The sequence below is a fragment of the Scyliorhinus canicula genome, chromosome 16, assembly GCF_902713615.1.
Source record: "Scyliorhinus canicula chromosome 16, sScyCan1.1, whole genome shotgun sequence".
Classification (NCBI taxonomy): Eukaryota; Metazoa; Chordata; class Chondrichthyes; order Carcharhiniformes; family Scyliorhinidae; genus Scyliorhinus; species Scyliorhinus canicula.
In genome coordinates, this window is record NC_052161.1 from 70,899,136 (window position 1) to 70,924,066 (window position 24,931).

The following is a 24,931-nucleotide window of genomic DNA, read 5'->3' on the forward strand; positions in this document are numbered from 1 at the left end:
AAACATCTTTTTATTCTCATTTTCTTTTCTTAATTTAGAGTAGCCAATAATTTTTTCCAATTAAGGGGCAATTTAGCGTGGCCAGTCCACCTAACCTGCACATCTTTGGGTTGTGGGGGTGAAACCCATGCAGACACGGGGAGAACGTGCAAACTCCACACGGACAGTGACCCAGGGCCGGGATTCGAACCCAGGTCCTCAGCGTTGTAGGCAGCAATGCTAACCACTGTGCCACCGTGCTGCCCCCTTTATTCTCATTTTCAACATTTTCATCAATAAACAACCAAAGAAAAAACAAACATACAATAACAATCCCCCACACACAAACCGCAACCGCGCTCAATATACAGACCAAAACAGCCACCCGTACTTTCCAGGTTTAAAAAAAACCCAAATTAACAATCAATCGGCAAATAAGTGTAACCAAAGGCAACAATACCGCCAGCACCCACCCCCAATGTTCAATGGCAACCAACCAATTATCGGAGGTGCATAATAAACAGCCCCCATGAATTGCAAAACCCTTCATCCCCTTCAGCTGATACTTCACCTCCTAAAGAGTCAAAGAAATTCAAGTAGCCCACCCCGCGCCAAGCTGTGTCACAGAATGAAGAAGCTAACCTCCACCCCAAAAATTTTTTATATATAAATTTAGAGTACCCAATTAACTTGTTCCAATTAAGGGGCAATTTAGCATGGCCAATCCACCTACCCTGCACGTCTTTGGGTTGTGGGGGCGAAACCCATAGAAACACGGAGAGAATGTGCAAACTCCACACGGACAGTGACCCAGGCCGGGATCGAACCTGGGACCTTGGCGCCGTGAGGCAGCAATGCTAACCACTGTGACACCGTGCTGCCCAACCTCCACCCCAACATGACCTGTCTCTGGGCAATCAGCGAGGCAAAGGCTAACATCTGCTGCCCAAGGAAATAGTCTCTGAACATCCACTCTATCTATCCCCCTCATCGTCTTATAAACCTCTATTAAGCCGCCTCTCATCCTCCTCCGCTCCAAAGAGAAAAGCCGTAGCTCCCTCAACCTCTTCTGGGTTATGGGGATAGGGTGGAGACGTGGACTTGGGTAGGGTGCTCTTTCCAGGGGTCGGTGCGAACACACTGGGCCGAATGGCTTCCTTCTGCACTGTAAATTCTATGATTCTAGGCCTGTCTGACCCCGCCGCCGCAAAAAGTCTTCTAGGGGCCCTGATTCTAAGTTCATGAGCACTACCCCCGAGATGACCCTGAAGAATCCCCCTCCAACAAACCTCTCTCATTCCCTGTAACTATCCTAACCAGGGTCTCTCACCCCCCCCCCCCCCAAACTCATCATCCACCAGCCTCATAACTCCAGGCCCTGCCCACCGTGCTTGGCTCTCTCCGCCCCATTGTTGCACTGGGTTAAACTTGATGCACACATCTTGAAATCTCTGTTTAGTTGAAACTACAATAACCATAAGATAGAAGGGTTAAATCTTGTGGACTGCTTACAATTGAAACATGTTAATCTTCTGCACTTTGAGAGTCCATGCAAGAATAGCCCCTGATTTGAGTGCTTGGCTGGGAGTGGATGAGGCAATAATTTATGGTAAACTGTTCAGTTGTCCTCCATGTTTATCTGCATAACTCGCTGCAATTGATTGTGAAATGATTTGAGAGTCCTGGTGATATATTATCACACCATCTGTCAGTGTTTAAACTTGGTCAAATTACATACTGCAATACAATTTACATACAATTTTAGAAGGTTCACTTGGGAGAGTAGTAGTCGTGTATATATTTCTATTTTTTAAAGTGCCTGATGGGTGTTTAATCTTTTCTTTTTTTTTTCCCCCCTTTAGATCTCTGTAAATTCAGATCAGAGGGGATGGAAGCTAGGGCAGTTGCATGCTCCTCGTGTAGGTTGTGGGTGGGGAGGGATACCACCGGTGTCCCCGCTGACTACACCTGCGGGAAGTGCACCCAACTCCAACTCCTCAGAGACCGCGTTCTGGAGCTGGATGAACTTCGGATCATCTGGGAGGCAGAGGGGGTGATGGCGAAGAGTAACAGGGAGATAGCCACACCCAAGGTACAGGACAAGAGTAGCTGGGTTACAGTCAGGGGAAAGAAAACAAACGGGCAGACAGTGCAGAGATCTCTCGTGGCAGTTCCCCTTGAAAACAAGTATACTGTTTTTGGATGCTGTTGGAGGGGCTGACCTACCAGGGGAAGTTCCTCGCAGCCAGGTGCCTGGCTCTGTGGCTCAGAAAGGAAGGGGGGAGAATAGAAAAGCAATAGTGATAGGAGACACAATGGTTAGGGGAATGGATAGGAGATTTCTGTGGTCGCGAATGAGACTCCCGGAAGGTATGTTGCCTCCCGGGTGCCAGGGCCAGGGATGTCTCGGATTGAGTCTACAAGATTCTTAAGGGGGGGGAGCAACCAGAAGTCGTGGTGCACATAGGCACCAACGACATAGCTAAGAAAAGGTTTGAGGATCTAAAAAATGATTTTAGGGAATTAGGTTGGAAATTAAAGAGCAGGACAAGCAGAGTAGTGATCTCAGGATTGCTACTGGTGCCACGTGCAAGTGAGGCAAGGAACAGAGAGCGGGTGCAGCTGAGCACGTGGCTACAGGGCTGGTGCAGGAGGGAAGGCTTCAGATATGTGGAAGGTGGGACCTGTACATGAAGGACGGATTGCACCTAAACTGGAGGGGCACCAATATCCTGGGTTGCTGGAGCTCTTCGGGAGAGTTTAAACTAGTTTGGCAGGGTGATGGGAACTAGAGCTATGGATCAGGATAGGGTAGCTATTGAACAGGCAGAAATCGTATGCAGCAAGTCTGAGGAAGGATAGACAGTTGATGGGGCAAAGTTGCACTCAGTGGAATGGGAAGAAGTGTCAGGAATAAGAGAGATGAACTTGGGGCATGGATCAGTACTTGAAACTACGATGTTGGATTTCACAGACATGGGTTTCACGGGCAGGAATGGCTGTTAGATGTTCTGGGGTTTAGATGTTTTCAGAAGAATATGGAGGGGGGTAAAAGAGGAGGGAGAGTGGCACTGTTAATTGGGGAGTGCACCACAGCTGCAGAAAAGGAGGTAGTTGAGGGTTTGTCTACTGAGTCAGTATGGGTGGAAGTCAGAAACAAGAAAGGAGCAGTGACTTTATTGGGAGTTTTCTGTAGACCCCCCCCCCCCCCCCCCCCCCCCCCAATAGCAGCAGAGAGATAGAAGAACAGATTGGGTGGCAGATCTTGGAACAGTGCAGAAGTAACAGAGTTGTTGTCATGGGTGACTTCAACTTCCCTAATATTGACTGGAACCTCCTTAGTGCAAATGGTTTGGATGGAACAGATTTTGTCAGGTGTGTACAGGAAGGATTCCTGACTCAATATGTAGATAGGCCGACTAGAGGTGGAGGCCATATTGGACCTGGTGCTCGGTAACGAACCAGGCCAGGTGTCTGATGTCTCGGTGGGAGAGCATTTTGGTGACAGTGACCGCAACTCCTTGACCTTTACCATAGTCATGGAGAGGGATAGGAACAGACAGTATGGGAAGGTATTTAATTGGGGGAGGGGAAATTATACTGCTATTAGACAGGAGCTGAGGAGCATAAAGTGGCAACAATTGTTCTTGGGGAAATGCACAACAGTAATGTGGGGGTTGTTTAAGGAGCACTTGCTGCGAGTGCTGGATAGTTTTGTCCCACTGAGATGAGGAAGGAATGGTAAGGTGAAGGAGTATTGAATGACAATAGTGGAGCTTCTGGTGGAGCTGGTGAGGAAGAAGGAAGCTTATGTCAGGTTGAGGAAGCAAGGATCTGACTAGGCTCTGGAGGGTTACAAGGTAGCCAGGAAGGAACTCAAAAATGGACTGAGGAGAGCTAGAAGGGGGCATGAAAAAGCCCTAGCGGGAACGATTAGGGAAAACCCCAAGGCGTTCTACACTTATGTGAGAAATAAGAGGATGATCAGAGTGAGAGTAGGAGTGATCAGGGATAGTGGACGGAGCTTGTGCCTAGAGTCCGAGGAGAGGGGGGAGGCCCTAAATGAATATTTTGTTTCAGTGTTCACTAGAGAGAGGGACCTTGTTGCTCATGAGAACAATGTGAAGCAGGTTAATAAACTAGAACAGGTTGATATTAAGAAGAAGGATGTGCTGGAAATTTGATAAGCATCAGGATAGATAAGTCCCTGGGCCTGACGGGATATACTCACGGTTACTATGGGAAGCGAGGGAGGAGATTGCTGCGCTGTTGGCGATGATCTTTGCGTCCTCTCTCTCAACTGGAGTACCAGATGATTGGTGGGGGCGAATGTTGTTCCCCTGTTCAAGAAAGGGAATAGGGAAATCCCTGGGAATTACAGACCCATCAGTCTTGTATCTGTGGTGAGCTAAATATTGGAAAGGATTCTGAGAGATAGGATTTATAATTATTTAGGAAAACATAGTTTGATTAAAGATAGTAAGCGTGGCTTTGTGAGTGGCAGGTCGTGTCTCACAAGCCTCATTGAATTCTTTGAGGATGTGACGAGACACATTGATGAAGGTCTGGCAGTGGATGTGGCGTATATGGATTTCAGTAAGGCATTTGATAAGGTTCCCCATGGTAGGCTCATTCAGAAAGTTAGGGGCATGGGATTCGGGGAAATTTGACTGTCTGGATACAGAATTGGCTGGCCAAAAGAAGACAGCGAGTGGTAGCGAATGGAAAGTTTTCCGCCTGGAGGTCAGTGACCAGTATGTCCTGCAAGGGTCTGTTCTGGGACCTCTGCTCTTTGTGGTTTTTATAAACGATTTGGATGAGGAAATGGAAGGATGGGTTAGTAAGCAGCATGGTGGTTAGCATAAATGCTTCACAGCTCCAGGGTCCCAGGTTCGATTCCCGGCTGGGTCACTGTCTGTGCGGAGTCTACACGTCCTCCCCGTGTGTGCGTGGGTTTCCTCCGGGTGCTCCGGTTACCTCCCACAGTCCAAAGATGTGCGGGTTAGGTGGATTGACCATGCTAAATTGCCCGTAGTGTCCTAAAAAGTAAAAAGGTTAAGGGGGGAGTTGTTGGGTTACGGGTATAGGGTGATCATTGCTCGGCACAACATCGAGGGTCGAAGGGCCTGTTCTGTGCTGTACTGTTCTATGTTCTATGTAAGTTTGCCAATGACACAAAGGTTGGGGAAGTTGTAGATGGTGTTGAGGGTTGTTGCAGGTTACAACAGGACATTGACAGGATGCAGAGCTGGGCTGTGAAGTGGCAGATGGAGTTGAACCTTGATAAATGTGAAGTGCTTCATTTTGGAATATCGAATGCTGAATACAGGGTAAAAGGCAGGATTCTTGGCAGTGTGAAGGAACAGGGGGATCTTGGGGTCCACGTACATAGATCCCTCAAAGATGCCAACCAGGTTGATAGGGTTGTTAAGAAGGCGTATGGTGTGTTGGCTTTCATTAATAGGGAGATTGAGTTTAAGAGCAGTAAGGTTTTGCCGCAGCTTTATAAAACCCTAGTTCGACCACACTTGGAATATTGTGTCCAGTTCTGGTTTCCTTATAGGAAGGATGTGGGTGCTTTGCAGAGGAGATTTACCAGGATGTTGCCTGGACTGGAGGGTATGTCTTATGAAGAAAGGTTGAGGGAGCTCGGGCTTTTCCAACTGGAGAGAAGAAGGCAGAGAGGTGACATGATAGAGGTGTACAAGGTGATGGATAGAGTGGATAGCCAGAGACTTTTCCCCAGGGTGGAAATGGCTGTCACGAGGGGACATAATTTTGAGGTGATTGGAGGAAGATATAGGGGAGATGTCAGAGGTATGTTCTTTGCACAGAGTGGTGGGTGTGTGGAATGCACTGCCAGCAGAGGTGGTGGAGTCATTTAGAGTCATTAGGGACATTTAAGCGACTCTTGGTTAGGCACATGGATAGCAGTAAATTGAAGGGGTGTAGGTTAGGTTGATCTTAGATTAGGATAAATTGTTGGCACAACATTGTTGGCTGAAGTGCCTGTCGTATGCTGTGCTGTTCTATGTTTTAATAATGGTTCTGTGAAAGAATTCCTCGTGGGACTTTCTGGTTCTGGACCTCGGGCGAACCAATATTTATTTTCGCTGTGATCTCTGTACTGTAAAATGTTCTTTTCTCTATCTATCTTTTTTTTTTTTTTTTTTGCTGCATGTTTGAGGAGGGGGATTTTGTAGAGCCTCCTTTTCATGGTTTTTGAATGTGTGCCATAATCTAAACTTTTTGAGATCTTCCTACCTAGAGTTTGCAGTGGGCTTATTAGTAGCACTTCCTTAATAATAGATTCCAGCGCTCGGTTATGGACCAAGTGCTGGAAAATGGGATGGGAATAGATGAGTGCTCGATGGCTGGTGCAGACTAGATGGACTGAAGGGCCTCTTTCTGTGCAATAGAAGTCATGACGCTATGACTGGTGATCTGAATCATAAGCATTTCCTGGGTAAAAATGAGTTATGAAACATGTTACAATTTTTCACTGGTTTAATAAATAAATGTTTTATAAGCACTACGCCCATCAGCTTGGATACACTTAAATGGGAGAGAATAACTGACTATTCAGTCTAATGTGGGTACTGCAGAATGGTTTTGTTTGCTGGCAGGCGAGAACAAAGCCATTTATCCAGTTATCTATCAGCTCCTCAGGACTTTCGGTGGCAGGGATGTGCTGAGCGGCCGCAGAAAAGGTAGCTCTTTGAGAATTTGCAATTTAGCACATTTAACTTGAAAATAGGCCACTGGGCGAGCTAAAACCCCCCCCTTCAAGATCATCGTAGACGCACAGAGATGTCCTCAAACCATCTAATGGGCTGAAGAGACGGTAAAGCTAACAAAAGACGGAGCAACAGACGAACTGAGGTAGAGCTGACCGAGCCAGGTTGCTGACATTCATGCCAGACTACCTGCCAACGAGCCAGTGGATGGAGCTCCTAATGCAGGAGCTCTTGAAGCACAGGGACGCAATCAAACTGGGTGTGATGGTGAAAATGGCGGTTGCAGGTGAGTTTGTGCGTGAGCATGGACTGGGAAAACAACAACAATGAGAATTAACTTTAATGCGCAATCTCATGATAAAGTTGCCTCTTTCCAATGTAAGTTCCAGGAAGGAGGGGGAAACAGGGCAAAAAGGTGCAGAAACTGTGGGTGGGACAGTGCTAGTGAGCAGGCTAGTACTTCAAACCAAGGCATTGATCTCCCTCAATTTAAAATGGGATAAGGACCTGAAGAACTGTGGGTTGTACAGGTCGATGGACCTGAAAAACTGGGGATTGTACAGGCCGATCTCCCTATTAAATATGGATGCCAAACTATTGGCAAATATCCTGGCCACAAGGATCAAAAATTGCGTCCCTGGGGTAATAGGGGCGGACCAGGTGGGGTTCGTTAAGGGGCGGCATTTGGCGACATTAGGAGGTTGCTTAATGTAATCATGATCACTCCAGAGGGGTGCAAGGTTGAGGTGGTGGTGGCCATGGATGCAGAGAAAGCCTTTGATCAGGTGGAGTGGGAATACTTGTGGGAGGATCTGGGGCAGTTTGTGCAGAGATTTGTGGATTGGGTCCGGTTGCTATACCTGGCAAGTGTACGGATGAATCAGGTGAGATCAGATTACTTCCGGTTGCACCGGAGGAATGAGGCAGGGGTGTCCACTTTCCCCATTGTTGTTTGCCTTGGCTATAGAGCCATTGGCATTGAGAGCATAGAGGGTCAGGCAGGGGATAGTACGACGGAGGAGGGAAACACAGGGTGTCGCTCTATGCGGACGATCTGCTTCTGTACATTTCAGACCCACTGGGGAGAATTGGACGGATTATGGAAATATTGGAGGAATTCGACTGGTTTTCGGGATACAAATTGAATATGGGTAAGAGTGAGGTCTTTACGATCCGGGTGAGGGGGCAGAAGAGATTGGATTGGATTGGATTTGTTTATTGTCATGTGTACCGAGGTACAGTGAAAAGTATTTTTCTGCAAGCAGCTCAACAGATCATTCAGTACATGGGAAGAAAAGGGAATTAAACAGAATTCAAGAAAATACATGAGAATACATAATAGGGCAACACAATATATACAATGTACTACATAAGCATTGGCATCGGATGAAGCAGTCATGGGTGTAGTGTTAATGAGGTCAGTCCATAAGAGGGTCATTTAGGAGTCTGGTGACAGTGGGGAAGAAGCTGTTTTTGAGTCTGTTCGTCCGTGTTCTCAGACTTCTGAATCTCCTGCCCGATGGAAGAAGTTGGAAAAGTGAGTAAGCCGGGTGGGAGGGATCCTTGATTATGCTGCCTGCTTTCCCCCGGCAGCGGGAGGTGTAGATGGAATCAATGGATGGGAGGCAGGTTCGTGTGATGGACTGGGCGGTATTCACGACTCTCTGAAGTTCCTTGCGGTCCTGGGCCGAGCAGTTGCCATACCAGGCTGTGATGCAGCCCGATAGGATGCTCTCTATAGTGCATCTGTAAAAGTTGGTACGGGTTAATGTGGACATGCCAAATTTCCTTAGTTTCCTGAGGAAGTAAAGGCGCTGTTGTGCTTTCTTGGTGATGGCGTCGACATGAGTGGACCAGGATAGATTTTTGGTGATGTGCACCCCTAGGAATTTGAAACTGCTCACCATCTCTACCTCGGCTCCGTTGATGCTGACAGGGGTGTGTACAGTACTTTGCTTCCTGAAGTCGATGACCAGCTCTTTAGTTTTGCTGGCATTAAGGGAGAGATTGTTGTCGCTGCACCACTCCACTAGGTTCTCTATCTCCCTCCTGTATTCGGACTCGTCGTTATTCGAGATCCGGCCCACTATGGTTGTATCGTCAGCAAACTTGTAGATGGAGTTGGAACCAAGTTTTGCCATGCAGTCGTGTGTGTACAGGGAGTAGAGTAGGGGGGCTAAGTACGCAGCCTTGCGGGGCACCGGTATTGAGGACTATTGTGGAGGAGGTGTTGGTGTTCATTCTTACTGACTGTGGTCTGTTGGTCAGAAAGTCAAGGATCCAGTTGCAGATTGGAGAGCCAAGTCCTAGGTTTTGGAGCTTTGATATGAGCTTGGCTGGGGTTATGGTGTTGAAGGCGGAGCTGTAGTCAATAAATAGGAGTCTGATGTAGGAGTCCTTGTTTTTGAGATGCTCTAGGGATGAGTGTAGGGCCAGGGAAATGGCGTCTGATGTGGACCAGTTGCGACGGTATGCAAATTGAAGTGGGTCAAGGCGTTCCGGGAGTATGGAGGTGATGCGCTTCATGATCAGCCTCTCTAAGCACTTCATTACAACTGACGTCAGGGCTACCGGGCGGTAGTCATTGAGGCACGTTGCCTGGTTCTTCTTTGGTACCGGTATGATGGTGGCCTTCTTGAAGCAGATGGGGACCTCGGAGTGGAGTAGGGATAGGTTAAAGATGTCTGTGAAAACCTCTGCCAGCTGGTCCGCGCAGGCTCTGAGTGCACGGCCAGGGATCCCGTCCGGGCCCATCGCCTTCCGTGGGTTCACTTTCAGGAAGGCCGATCTGACTTCGGAAACTGTGATGGTGGGTATGGGTTGCTGGGGCACTCGATAGTGGATTGTTGGTTACCTGCTCAAACCGAGCATAGAATGCATTAAGTTCATCGGGGAGGGGTGCACTGCTGCCAGAGATACTGCTTGGCTTCGCTTTGTAGCCCGTTATGTTGCTTAGATTGGGTGAGATGCTGTTCAAGGTGGTGGGACGGAGCTTTCGATATTTGGGTAGCCAGGTGGCGTGGGAGTGGCAACAGCTGCATAAACTGAATCTGGCTCGGTTTGTGGAGCAGATAAGGGAGGACTCTTAGAGATGGGACGTGGTCCAGTTGTCATGGTACAGGGTACAGACAGTTAAAATTACGGTCCTCCCGAAGATTTTGTTAGTTTTCCAGAGCTCCTCAATTTGTATCCCCAAGGTGTTCTTCAAAAAGGTGAATGCAGAGATCTTGGGATTTGTTTGGGCAGATAATACTCTGCGGGTGAGAAAGATGCTGGGGGGGGGGGGGGGGGGGGGGGTAGCCCTCCCGAATTTCATTAACTACTGCTGGGCGGCGAATATTGTGATGGTCAGGAAATGGGTAGTTGGGATGGGAGCGGGTGGAGGCGGCATAATGTAAGGACATGTGTTTGGGAGCATTGTTAACGGCACCCCTGCTGTTCTCACCGGCTAGGTACTCCAAAGCCCAGTGGCAGCCCTGAGTCTGTCGGGACGGTGGAGGCAGCACATGGGGTTAGAGGGGGACGTTGGTGTGAGCACCGATATGTGATAACCACCGGTATGTACTGGGGAGGCGGGTTTGTAGGTGGCAGCGGGCAGGGATCGAGAAATTTGGGGATCTTTTTATTGATGAGGGTTGAGGGGTTTCTGGCAGGGGTTTGCTGACGTCATGTCAGAGGTCTTAAAAGTGAGGGTGGTTCTGAGCCCCGATGTGGTGCTCTTTGGTGCGTCGGAAGACCTGGGAGCCCAGGGGGTGAGGGAGGCCGATGTCGTAGCCTTTGTCTCCCTGGTGGCCCGGAGATGGATCTTACTCGGGTGGAGGGACATGGGTTAGCGACATGGCGGGGTTTCTCAGACTCAAAAAATGTCATTCACCTTGAGGGGTTTCGTTGCAGGGGTTGCTTTGAAGTGGCAGCCGTTCATTGACTTCTTTGAGAAAAATGATGGTGGGGGGGGGGGGGGGGGGGGGGGGGGGGGGGTTGTTGTTGGTTATATTTTCTTTTTGTCGAAATCTGATACTTAAAATTTTTTAAATTATAAATTCTTTTCTATAAATAAAAGATACACCTACGCACAATAGTTCAATCTACAGTGGTTGTAAAATGCTTGTCTTGGGGTGTAATGTATTTTATGAAATGTTTTTTTTTAATTAAACATCGGCTCCTTTTGGTAATGCGGCTATTCTATTTGTGAGAAACTGGCATCAATCTTTTAACTGGATGTATTGCACATTTGTCTTTGATGTCATGGGTGATGAGTTGATGCTCGAGGGCCAGTTTAATGCACCATCCAGTGTGGAGCTGGGCCATATAGGCACTAAAAGTAGTTGATTTGGCTACTGTCAACTTACCTGATGGTGCCTTTGGTTTTGAGTGGAAAGCTGCCAGAATTCCCAACTGCTGATCACACTCCAGTAAGATTCTTGCCTGGAATGTGTGTTCTAGACAACAAAATTCCACACTATCTCCTCAAACAAATTACCTAGTTATATTTTGTTCTTTGTGGAAACTTGCCATCAACAAATTAGCTGCTGCATTTCCTACATTACAAAAGCAATTGCAATTTGGTGGCTCTAAAGTGCCTTGAGGCATTCTAAAGAGGTGAAGATGTTCTATAAATGTAGGTCCTTCGTTGAGAGTGAATGTGATGCTGAGTGGACCAGATTTGGTGGCCCTATTTTAAAACGGCCAGTCTGCATTTGTCTAGGCTCTCAAAACCAGAGGGTAGTTGGTATCTAGAACCAGTACACTTTATCCAATTCAGCGCCTTGAAAAGGAGAGAAAATTTTGGTTTGAAGATGGCCAGCAAATTTGACAACCAAGCAATTAGTGCTGTGAATTCATGTTTCTCTTTCTCTTTAGCCTTCAAGATGTACTAATGCAAGATGCAAGGCTGTACCTTATATTTGAATTCCTTTCAATGGACCTGAAAAAATATTTGGATTCCTTGCCTACTCGTCAGATGATGGAGCAAATGCTAGTTAAGGTATCTGCAGTGTTATTTGCTAATTGATTATCTTCATTTGGCATGGAGGTTTAAAAGTAATTCTGCTGTTTCCATTTTCTGAATAGAAAAGATAGTGTTGAGCTTTTCTAAAAGAATTATGTGGATTATTATGCAGACTACATTTATACCATATGTATATTCAAGGGAAAAATTATAGTGAAAGCATTAGCTTAGAAGAATAGAAAGGGAGGTTTGAGACAATATTAAATTTAAAATTCATATTGTCCTTTCTAAACTTGTAGGTGTTAACTTCTCTGTCACTGACAATTTTGAATTTGTTCAAGGTTCTTATGGCCATTCCAAAGATGAACATTGATGAACAAGATCCCCATAAAATTGGCTGCTAAATACTCTTAAATGAACTCTTGCTCTGGGCACTGCTAAATTTCCTCATGTTCCAGCTCCAAAACAAATTATTGTCTATTACTTCTAAACAAATTATTGTCACTGTCTCAGACCGAAATCATGTTTATAGCTATTTCCTCCTCCTCTAAATTGCTCTATCTGTGCTGCAACTGTTTCAACAATTGTCACTTTCTATTATCTCCTGATCTCTGGGCCTTTGTCCGAGTTCCTGCTCTTTCTTCCTTGCACCAACGGCTTTCTTGGCTACCACTACCTTGTGTTCTCCATATTGATCCTAGCTTTTGGATTATTTGTCCACAGACCACTATAATCAGTAATTGTATTGTTCTGATTTACTAGATTCATTAGGAACTACTCCGATCACCATTCTTGGGGTTGCACGTGGCACAGTAGTTAGCATTGCTGCCTACGGCGCAGAGGAACCGGGTTCGAATCCCGACCCTGGTTCACTGTCCGTGTGGAGTTTGCACGTTCTCCCTGTGTCTGCGCGGGTTTTGCCTCCACAACCCAAAGATGTGAAGGTTAGTTGGATTTGCCACGCTAAATTGCCCCTTAATTTGGGGGAGGGGGAAATAATTGGGTATTCTAAATTTATTTTTAAAAAGATCACCATGCTTTATGGTCCAATATAGATGTTTTCCCTTTAAGTTCCTCAAATACAATTTCCTTTTGTCTTGATTCTAGCCATCAGATACTGACTTTCTCCAGTGGTACTACCTCTAGTTTTTCATTGGTCTGCTTCCTTGGCTTTGCTAGCTTGAGTTCAAGTGAATGCTAGACAGCTGTCTTGTGTACCGAATACCCCCCATCCTAATATAGCACAAGATTGTCCCCAGTGCTTCTGTCATGTTTCTCGTGATCTTCTACAAGATACTAGAATCCATTTTTCTGAAATGTGATTCATCTTTCATCTCTCTCGCAAAGCGACTGTCATTTTTTTTTTCAACCGTTGTCAGATTTCCTCAAAGTTCCAAATATAATTTTATGTGTGTCCCTCTTTACACCCCTACTGTGTGTTTAATCAATACAATATTAACTTATACTGCCCCTGGATCTCAATTCCGAAGTCCTGTTTGCCCTGCTCAATTCTTGCCGAATTTCAGGCTTATTTACTGGTTCCTGACTTGTCTTGTATGTTCCCAATTTTTATCCTGTTGATGGTGTTTGACCCCCTCCGTTTAGTTTTTCAATTTAAAAATAAAAGAATAAATTTAAATGCAGAGTTTCAACACTCGTACAGCTTGTGGAACAGGGATTGTTTTGAGTCCTGGTCTGAAAAGCCAGCAAAATACCTTCAATAAAATAATGGGCAATGATTGATTTGCAGCTAGTAAATAGTATTTTTAAACTTCAATAAGTGGACTTTAAAGGTCGGCTTTCACACTGCTGTCCCTCCCAAAACCCCATCAAGCTGGTGCTTGTTTACTTGTTGGCATTTGAGATATTATCTGTATTTTTTACTTCAATCGACTATGCAATCAAGCAAGGATGTTAGACTCATTGTCATCTATAGAGTAAACAGATCTTCAACCAGATAAGTACAACCAATGATGTTTTGTGTTTTTCTTTCCTTAGAGTTATCTGTACCAGATCACACAGGGGATTGCCTTCTGCCACGCAAGAAGAGTTTTGCACAGAGATTTAAAACCTCAGAATTTGCTGATTGACAGTAAAGGTGTTATTAAATTGGCTGACTTTGGACTGGCTCGTGCCTTTGGTGTCCCTGTCAGAGTTTATACGCATGAGGTACACCTCCAGTTGTGCATTTTCTTTATGAAGATGTGAATAAATGCAATTTTAAAGGAAAGTTTGTGCGGTACTGTATATTGTGCTTAATAAAAAAAGATGTCATCTTGCACTCATCGGGGCAATTGGCAAGAATACCAAGAGGTGGGGATTTAAAAAAATATATTCTTTCATGGGACGTGGTCATATTGCATTGCCCATCCCTAATTGAGGGGGGACATTTAAAAATCAACCACATTGCTGAGGATCTGGAGTGACATGTAGGTCAGGCAAGGATAAGGATCAGAGATTTCCTTCCTGAAAGGACATTGCTGAACCAGATGGATGTTTTCATGGTCATCTTTTAATTCCAGATTTTTATCATGGTGGGATTGAATCCGAGCCCCTCACCCTTGGTCTCTGAATCACTCATCCAGTGACAATACCACTACTCGCTGCCACTTCCTAACAATAACCACAATAATTTAAACTGAGTAGAAAGTGCTGGTTGGTTGGCAAGTAGTCTCTGATGAGGCATTGTGTGGAGAATGCACCAAGCGACTGGCAGTTAACTGCTAAGCATTGTTCAAAATTTAAATCAGGCAATTTTGACCCTGATTGGTCACAGCAGTGCTGTGAGGAATGAGTCAGCATACGAATCTGGGCCTGTCATTAAGAATAGCATGCATTTTGTTGGTATGGTAGTGGAGGTCAGACAGATAATATTGTGGGATTCTGAACAACCTACAATGGTGTTGCAGGGCTTTAAGACCAACCATGCACACCAGTAAACCTGAAAGGGACAGGAATAGTCATCCTTAAAACATGACTATCAACAAAGCACATGCCTTCCTATTGACCAATCGGGGTCCAACTGCCTGGGTTAAACAACAATGCTTGGTAGTTCACTGTCAATCACATGGTGCATTTACCATGGCAATGCCTCCACCAATCAATCAGCCCTTCTCAGTAGATATTGTTGTTTCCCCATTTATATTGGTATTCTTATGATGTGTGCTGATGAGTGTAAGATGAAAAACTTCAACATCTCTTTTTTCAAGTTCTGTACTACCAAATGTCTATAGTTATTTTAATGTTTGCTTTCATCTGTTTTAAGTGTCAATAAAATACCCATTTGTTTGTGTTCCTCGAAGATTGAGCTGGCACCTTCCTGTCCCTAGGGAAGATGTGATATTTTGATGCAGTAACTCAGCATGTGCCATTAGACTTTTAGCTCTGACTTCTTTTGCTACTCCCAATTCTGTTTGCATTGTTATATAGCTGCAAGAGGTGAATTTACGAATCTTGACAATTTGACATGAGAGTAGCCTAACCTCTTGGTGTATCTTAAAATGGGGGAGTGCTGAATTCATCTTCATCCTTATTGGAAGGTGGAAGTCGGACCGAGATCCAGGGCTACGTTTTAATGAATTTAAAGCAAAATGCTATTACTATTCAAGTCTGGCAGTAATCGGGAAAATAAGTAGAATTCATGTTTCAGGTTGGTGACCCTTTGTCAGATCTCGTAGTTGGAGGTATAATGGTTTATAAGCCAGGGGGGGGGTAGGGTAGAACAAAAGGAAAGGTCAGTGATAGGATAAGAAAACAACAGTGATTAAATCACCAAGGGATGATAGTAAAGGCAAAAGTATTGATCCTTGTCCAAATTTGTGAATAGAGAAGGTGGAGTCTGGCAGTAATCGGGAAAATAAGTAGAATTCATGTTTCAGGTTGGTGACCCTTTGTCAGATCTGTAGTTGGAGGTATAATGGTTATAAGCCCGGGGGGGGGGGGGGGGGTAGAACAGAAGGAAAGGTCAGTGATAGGATAAGAAAACAACAGTGATTAAATCACCAAGGGATGATAGTAAAGGCAAAAGTATTGATCCTTGTCCAAATTTGTGAATAGAGAAGGTGGAGTCTGGCAGTAATCGGGAAAATAAGTAGAATTCATGTTTCAGGTTGGTGACCCTTTGTCAGATCTCGTAGTTGGAGGTATAATGGTTTATAAGCCCGGGGGGGGGGGGGGGGGGGGGGGGGGGTAGAACAGAAGGAAAGGTCAGTGATAGGATAAGAAAACAACAGTGATTAAATCACCAAGGGATGATAGTAAAGGCAAAAGTATTGATCCTTGTCCAAATTTGTGAATAGAGAAGGTGGAGTCTGGAAGGTTAAGTAAACAAGCTCAAGGAACAGCTTTCTGAACTCTACATCCGGATCAACAATTCCACATCACAATCTTGCCCCTTGCCTTTTTTTTTTGGGGAGCAGCTGTTGATTCTAGCCTTCTATTTACAACTTCTCGGGATACATTTATTTCTTGTCCCAGTAGCATCTCGTTTTGCCTTCAGCCTGTTATACACCTGACAGCCAGTTAAAAGAAAAATTCATTCTACTTGGGACACGTTTATTTACAGTGAGGGCAGCACGGTGGCCCAGTGGTTAGCACTGCTGCCTCATGGTGCCACGGTCCAAGGTTCCATCCTGGCCTTGGGTCACTATCTAAGTGGAGTTTCTATTCTCCCTGTGTTTGCGTGGGTTTCACCCCCACAACCCAAAGATGTGCAGGATAAATGGATTGCCCACACTAAATTCCCCCTTAATTGGAAGAAATTAATTGGGTACTCTAAATTTATATTTTAAAAAGTTATTTACAGTGAAACATTCCATTCCCTGCTCCACTCAACTCTTGTCGGTGAGTTTTCTTTATAGGTAACCACCAATCAATATTGTATGTACTTAAACTTCAATTGATATAATTAACAGGCATCACTGCATTGGTGATTTAATCTCTCTTATCTTCCACCCTATCAAAGATCTTCCCTTTTGTTCTTTCCCTGCACCCCCTTTCCTTATTACATTAACTATTGCAATACACTCATCAAACAAATGTTAATTATGTTTCACTCTTCGACTGCTGCTGCCTGACCTTGGTATTTCTAAGGTTTTCAGATTTTTATTTCAGATTTTCAGCATCCGCCGTACTTTGCTAATGCCTAAATTTAAATTTTTGCAAGAATATTCTAAGAATAGTACATTAGCGGTGATCTTGGGGTAGAAATATCCTTGAAGCATATTTTTAATATTGGAAATTACATTCCTTTTTTGACAGGTTTTAGATATTGAACTGTTGGCCAGTACATAACCTTAAGTCACCCATGCCGAGCAGTATTTTGTGGAGCCCCTTTCTATCAAATTGGGGTCTCCCATGAGTTAATATAGATTTCACAAGCCAACAGTTAATTCTGTATATTTGTTTTGAAGGTTGTGACACTGTGGTACAGAGCCCCTGAAGTACTCCTGGGTTCTGCTCGTTACTCTACGCCAGTGGATATCTGGAGTATTGGCACAATATTTGCTGAAATGGCTACAAAGAGGCCCCTCTTCCATGGGGACTCTGAGATTGATCAGCTGTTCAGGATTTTCAGGTATGTCAAAACAATAGCACTGTCTATAATAAACCCAAGATGTGTGCATTAAATTGTTTTTACCATTTTGAGATGTCTGCTTCCCTCCTTTCTCTCCAGCCTCTAGGTTTGGTTCACTGTGTGCCCTGACAGATATTTGCGTGCACTAAGAAGGGTGAATTCCCCCTTTGCTGTAATCAATTCTGATATCCGCAATGCCACAGTGACCTTGATCAATCATACAACATAACCATATGCCGCATCTTTCTCGGTTTAGTCTGCAAAGTGGGAAGCTGTTCTCTAGAAACGCTTTGTTCCAGTGTGGGTGCCCAAAAGCTCTATACCAAATGTACTGTTCAGACAGGACTGAATTTACTAGCTCCAACCTTGGTGTAAAGGGAACTTTATTTGGATTTTTTTTGTTTTTTGTTGGTCCGCTTTGGCAGAATTCTCTGGTCCAGTCCAGAGAAAGATGCTATGGTGCCACTTCTGGGAGCCTCTGACAGAATCTGTATCCAAAGGTTTCAATTATTATTATTTTTTTTTAGAAACTATTTTAATGAGGTATTTTTTGGCATTACAAACAACAAAAGTATTAAGTGTACAAAGAACAATAAACATAGTGCAAACACCGACACCTGTCCCTCCAAGGCCTGCCTATTTAACCCCCTAATCTATGCTACCCCTGCCCCCCCCCCCCAGCTGATGTTTAATTCTCTGCAAAGAAGTGAATGAATGGTTGCCACCTCTGGGCGAATCCGAACACTGACCCTCTCGAGGCGAACTTGAGCTTCTCCATGCCGAGAAAGCTCGCCATGTCGGTTAACCAGGCCTCCAACTTCGGGGGCTTTGAGTCCCTTGAAGCTAATAATATCCGTCTCCAGGCTACCAGGGCAGCAAAGGCCAGAACATCTGCCTCTTTCTCCTCCTGGACTCCCGGATTTTCTGACACACAAAATCGCCACCTGGACCCCAAAAATTGCCACCTCTGGACTCATTGCCACCCTTGTTTTCAATACTCTGGACATAGAACAGCACAGAACAGGCCCTTCGGCCCTCGATGTTGTGCCGAGCAATGATCACCCTACTCAAATCCACGTATCCACCCTATACCCGTAACCCAACAACCCCCCCCCCCCCCCCCCCCCCCCCCCCCCCCCCCCCCCCCCCCCCCCCCCCCCCCCCCACCTTACTTTTTAGGACACTACGGGCAATTTAGCATGGCCAATCCACCTAACCCGCACATCTTTGGACTGTGGGAGGAAACCGGAGCACCCGGAGGAAACCCACGTACACACGGGGAGGACGTGCCGACTCCGCACAGACAGTGACCCAGCCAGGAATCGCACCTGGGACCCTGGAACTGTGAAGCATTTATGCTAACCACCATGCTACCGTGCTGCCCAATGTCTGCAAATCCCTGCCAATATCCCCGAAGTTTTGGACACGCCCAGAACATGTGGACATGGTTCGCTGGTCCTCCCGCACATTTTACACACCTGTCCTTCACCCCAAAGAATCTACTCATCCAGACCACTGTCATATGGGCCCGGTTGACCACCTTGAATTGGATCAAGCTGAGCTCAACACGTCCGCCCATAAGCTGTTCTCATCTCTTCCCCCAAGCTCCTCCTCCCACTTGCGCTTCAGCTCCTCAGTCTGCGTCTCCTCCGCATACATCTTTGTAGATGTCCGAGACACTCCCCTTCCCCCACCAAGACACTACCCTATCCTGGATCCCCCTTAGGGGCAGGAGTGGGAAGGATGATACCTGCCTGCGCAGAAAGTCCCGCACCTGTAAATATCTGAAGTTGTTCCCTCTTGCCAACCGAAACTTCTCCAACGCCCTCAAGCTAGGGAAGTTCTGTTCCAGGAACAGGTCCCCCACCCTCTCAATTCCTGCCCTTTGCCATACTCAAAACCCCCCATTCAGGCTCCCTGGGGAAAACCGGTGGTTGTCACATATTGGGGACCAAACCGATGCTCCCCTTGCTCCAACATACCTCCTCCTCTGACTCCAGAACCTCAAGGCCACCACCACCACGGGACTGGTGGAATATCTCGCCGGCGGGAACGGCAGAGGTGCCATTATCAAAGCCCCCAAGCTGGTCCCCCTACATGATGCTGCCTCCATCAGCTCCCAAACCGACCCCACCCCCACCACCCACTTCCTTATCATTGCAATATTGGTTGCCCAGTAGTAATTACTGAAATTTGGCCGGGCAGCCCCCTGCCACCCAATTCCCCTCGAGCATCACCACCTTCACCTGCAGGGACTTACCGTCCAGATAAAGCATAAAATAATTTTGTTAATCCTCTTAAAGGACCGCGGGATGAAAATTGTGAGGCATTTGAATACAAATAAAAATCTCTGTAGGACCGTCATCTTAACCACCTGCACCCTCCCAGCCAGCGACAGCGGTAGCACATCCCATCTCCGAAACTCGCCCCATATCTACTTGACCAACCGGGACAAGTTCAACTTGGGTAACCGGCCTCAGTCGCGCAGCACTTGTATCCCTAGGTACCTAAAACTGTCCTCCACTAACCTAAACGATAGCTCCCCCAGCCGACCCTCTTGCCTGGACTACAAATATCTCGCTCTTTGTCATGTTCAGTTTATATCCCGAAAACCGGCCAAATTCCCCAAAGTTGCCATGATCTCATTCCTGCCCCTGGATCTGCTACATACAAGAGCAGGTCGTCCATGTCCAGCGAGATCCTATGTTCCAACCCCTTGAAGCTCTCCGAGCAATTGTCAACTGCTTTATAGCTAACGCAAACAGCGTGGGGAGAGGGGGCATCCCTGTCTTGTCCCCTGGTGCGGTCTAACATAATCCAAAGTCGTCCAATTCGTCCTTACACTAGCCTCCGGGGTCTGATACAACAGCCTAACCCAGTCGATAAAGCCCCTACCGAACCCAAATTGTCCCAGCACCTCCTATAGATAGTCCCACTCCACCCGGTCCGCATCCATAGCCACCACTACCTCAATCTCCCTACTCTCCGGGGGCATCATAATCACGTTGAGCAACCTTCTTATACTGGCCACCAACTGTCTGCCCTTGACAAACCCGGTTTGATCCTCCATAATCACATCCGGTACACCATCTTCATCTTCAATCCTGGAGCCTATAAGACCTACATAACTCCTGGTTCTTGTCCTGCTTCAATATTAACAAAATGGTGGCCTGTGACATCGTTGGGGGCAGCACCCCTCTATCCCTCGCCTCATTGAAAACCTTGACTAACAACGGCCCTAATATCCCCGAGCATTTCTTGTAGAATTCCACCAGATACCTGTCCGGCCCTGGGGCCTTGCCCGACTGCATTGCCTTCAAGCCCTCGGCTATTTCTTTGGCCCTGATCGGGGCCCCCAGCTCATCCACCAGCTCCCTGCCCACCCTTCGGCAGATTGGTCTATCCAAAAAGGCGTCTCATCCCCTTGGGGCCCCGTGGGGCGTTCCGAGCGATAGAGTCTGCTGTAAAAGTCCCTGAACTCCCTGTTTAGCCCAGCCGAGTCCCCTACCAGATTCCCATCCCCATCAACCACCTTTTCTATTCCCCTGGCTGCCCCCCTCTTCCTAAGCTGCTGTGCCTGCATTCTGCTGGCCTTCTCCCCATGTTCATAAAATGTCCCCCTCGCCTTTCTAAGCTGCTCCACTGCCTTGCTTGTGGACAACACCCCGAACTCAGCCTGCATCCTCCAACGTTCCCTTAACAGTTCCACCCCTGGAGTCGTCACATACCTCTTATCTATCTGCAGGATCTCCTCAACCAGTCGGTCCGTCTCTGCCCTATCCGTCCTGTCCCTATGAGCCCGGATCGAAATCAGCTCCCCTCTCATCACTGCTTTCACCGCCTCCCAGACCACCGCTGCTGAGACTTCTCCTGTGTCGTTGATCTGCAGATAGTTCTGCATGCACTTCCTCACCCTCTCGCACACCGCCTCATCCGCCAACAAGCCCACGTCCAATCTCCATTGTGGGCACTGAAGCTCTCCTCACTAACCTGCAGTTCCACCCAATGTGGGGCATGATCCGAAATAGTGATGGCCGAGTACCCTGTGTTCACCACTCCCGCCAGCAAATCCCTGCTCAAAATGAAAAAAATCAATCCGCGAGTAAATCCACAGCACGGTAGCATTGTGGATAGCACAATCGCTTCACAGCTCCAGGGTCCCAGGTTCGATTCCGGCTTGGGTCACTGTCTGTGCGGAGTCTGCACATCCTCCCGTGTGTGCGTGGGTTTCCTCCGGGTGCTCCGGTTTCCTCCCACAGTCCAAAGATGTGCAGGTTAGGTGGATTGGCCATGATAAATTGCCCTTTAGTGTTGGGTTGGGTTATGGGGATAGGGTGGAGGTGTTGACCTTGGGTAGGGTGCTCTTTCCAAGAGCCGGTGCAGACTCGATGGGCCGAATGGCCTCCTTCTGCACTGTAAATTCTATGATAAACCGTATGCACATGTGAATAAAACTCCCTCTCCGTCGGCTGCCTAAACCTCCATGGATCAAACCCCCCCCAATCTGCTCCATGAACCCCATCAAGTTCCTTTGCCATTGCTGGCACCCTCCCCATTTTCGAACACGACCGGTCCAGGCTGGGGTCGATGACCGTATTAAAATCCCCTCCCATTACCAACTTGTGCGAGTCCAGGTCAGGTATCTTCCCCAGTACTCTCTTTATGAATTCTACATCCTCCCAGTTTGGCGTGTACATATTGTTCAATTATTTTTTGAAGTGATTATGAACCAGGTCAGGAGGATTCTCTCAAGATTAAAATGTGGTCCTAGAGGATTTTGTTGTAACCCTAGCTGCTCTCTTGAGCATGAGATGCTGGGTTATCCATGTAACTGAGCACCCTCCAGTTCTCATTCTTGTGTTTCACACAGCTGAGTTTATAGTCTGTTAATTTTCACATGGAGCAGTGAGTTTCCTCTACCTGGGGCTGGTTTAGCTCACTGGGCTAAATCGCTGGCTTTTAAAGCAGACCAAGTAGGCCAGCAACACGGTTCGATTCCCGTACCAGCCTCCCCGGACAGGCGCCGGAATGTGGCGACTAGGGGCTTTTCACAGTAACTTCATTGAAGCCTACTCGTGCCAATAAGTGATTTTCATTTTCCTTTGCATCAGTATCCAATTCCTTGCTACTCCACCATGATTAGTGTTTAGGGTTTGTATAGTGAAGTTCCTCCAGGTTTGGACCAGGTCCATCCAGTTATAAGTTTTTGGCTCATTTTGATGACTTGAGGTTGAAAGGCGAGAGTCTTGTCCAGGGTACCAACCCAGGTATTTTGGATAGAAGCTATGGGTAAATCATCGTCCTCAGAAGGAAATGCTCGCTCATTTTTGACAAGTGTTGGTGTTCAGAAGGAACACTGATGGAATTGGGTGGAAGTACCCATTTTGGAAGTACCATTCGATTAGGTCCACGTTTGATGCAGGTAACAGCAGTGCTGCTTCATTGGAATAAATGTACTTCCAGGAGTTAGTACAGGACATGCCAGCCATATGTGTGTTGGAAAAGACCAGTTCAAACATAACCCCTGCGGTAGACCATTATTGAGTGTGTGTTCAGCTGATCTTGTCACCAAGATAAACAAGGATTTATGGTTGTTCATGGACTTTGAGCTGAACGGTTTCATGGCATTGAGTGGTTGAAAGCTTCAGTAGCAGTCTTGTCAGGCAGGTTTGCAAAGTAGCTTCAACCTTCCTCCAGTCCTCTGGAGCTGCCTCAATTTTGGCAATCAGTGTAAGGACCTTCTCAGAACCATTTTTGTTTCAAGCTTGCCAACTCATTTGGGAGCATGGCTTTTCATATCAGTTTTACCTTGTTCAACCAACTTGGACGTTCAACAGTAGGGCAATGGAGACAGTACCTTCATGGGCTGGATTTTGTGGCTTTAGGTTGGCAGTAGTGATACTTTTGGTATTATCCCAGTGTCAAGGATTTTGGAGTTGGCCAAGCCACCAGACAGCGTTGATGCACTTCACTGGAATTAAGACCCTTGTCTTTCCTCCTTACAGGACCTTGGGTACACCAAACAATGACATTTGGCCAGAGGTTGAGACATTGCCAGATTACAAGAATACCTTTCCCAAATGGAAAGCTGGAAGCTTGTCACAAGTGAAGAATATCGATGTAAATGGCCTTGACCTGCTAGCAGTAAGTTGATTTTGCAAATAACGTTTCTTTCCACTATTTGGGATGCAGAGATGTGAGTTAATTGATCATGCGCAGCAGTAATACCAACTGGACTTCTTCAAATTCCATGCCATAACCAGCTTCGAACATACATTTGTAGCTGTGTTTATTTATACCGCATGGTGATGGTTTCAACTTTTAACTTGTACTGCAATGAGACTATCAATACTAATTTGCAGTACATTTCTGTATTTCCAAGAGTTTCCATTATACAGGCTCCTGTTAATTGGATGTAATAGCTCGTGCTCCAGTTATTTAGCAATTTAATGAAACCAATTTGCATGTAATTGATGGCTTTAAAAGCAATAGAATACAAGCAATCAAAGCTTGTGCTGAGATAATCCTCATCAAATATGAAGTAGCTACAATGAACAAGATGAACAGAGCAAGCAGATTTGAAGCATTCAGGAATGTCAACTGCACTCGGGCGTTGTTCAGAGTATAATGCACTTGGGAAAATTCATACTTCAATACAAGTGAACAAGACAAAGCCAAATGTTTCCTCAAATCTTTGATCATTTACTTGTTATAACGGTGAAAGTGAACTATGTCGTCTTGTGGGCTGTTCATTTTTATGGTTTGGTTCATATTTACCTATTTCTGTTACATAGATGGTTTGCTGTGAAATAATACAAGTGTCATCTTTCTAATCAACTGTTTGTCTTTTGTCAGAAAACATTGATTTATGATCCGGCCAGAAGAATCTCTGCAAAGGGAGTTTTGCGTCACCCATATTTTGATGACCTGGATAAGTCCAATCTCCCAGCCAATATACAAAGGAACTAGTGCTTGTTTAAAAAGTGACAGTGAGTCTCCGTTTGGCAGTAAAACTGTGGGCAATCAATAAACGAACCAAGACCATTCTTCTCCCCCACCAATTTTTAAAAAAATCTGGCTGCAATCATTTCCGTATTAAACTTCTTTTGTAGATTTGTCTGTTCATGTCAATGTATTTTCTTCTTTTTAACTATACTATTGTGGCACAATACTGAACTTGATTTTTGTACTGTATAACTTGTAAATACAAATAAAGGCTTAACGTACAACATTCTGACATGCTACGTTTATTTTGAAGAAGACTATTCACTTTTTCCCCATTTATTGTCTGGGTGAGTGTCTCCCACAAAACCAGTATTAATTGCCCCTCACTTACTGCACTTGAACTGCTGTCGACCACATGGTGTAGGTATACCCCCAATGGTATTGGGGAGGGTGTCCCAGGATTTTGACCTAGCAACTGTGAAGGAACAGCGATATTGTCCCAAGTCAGGTTGGTGTGTGTCTTGGAGGTGGTGATGTTCCCATATGTCTTCTGTCCTTGTGCTTCCAGGTAGCAGAAGTCATGGGTTCAGAGGTGCTGCCATAGGAGCCGTGGCAATTTGCTGCAGTTTATCTCGTGTATGGTACACACTATTCTTGTAGCCGCAGTACTTGTATGGCTGATCCAGTTCAGCTTCTGGGCAATGGTAACTCCGTGAGATCTGAAGTTGAAACACTGGCAGAACCCAA

General features: G+C 46.0%; 1 protein-coding gene across 1 annotated transcript in view; it reads left to right on the forward strand.

The window, feature by feature from the left end:
• cdk1 (cyclin-dependent kinase 1) overlaps nucleotides 1-24,473 on the forward strand; it is a 35,716-nt gene extending 11,243 nt beyond the window's left edge. The window contains exons 5-9 of the mRNA XM_038822260.1: nucleotides 11,577-11,700; nucleotides 13,663-13,833; nucleotides 17,076-17,239; nucleotides 23,245-23,383; nucleotides 24,095-24,473. Coding sequence (XP_038678188.1) covers nucleotides 11,577-11,700; nucleotides 13,663-13,833; nucleotides 17,076-17,239; nucleotides 23,245-23,383; nucleotides 24,095-24,208 — 712 coding nt within the window. The 3' untranslated portion in view covers nucleotides 24,209-24,473. The remainder of the gene's footprint in view (nucleotides 1-11,576; nucleotides 11,701-13,662; nucleotides 13,834-17,075; nucleotides 17,240-23,244; nucleotides 23,384-24,094) is intronic.
• Nucleotides 24,474-24,931: the final 458 nt, after the last annotated feature.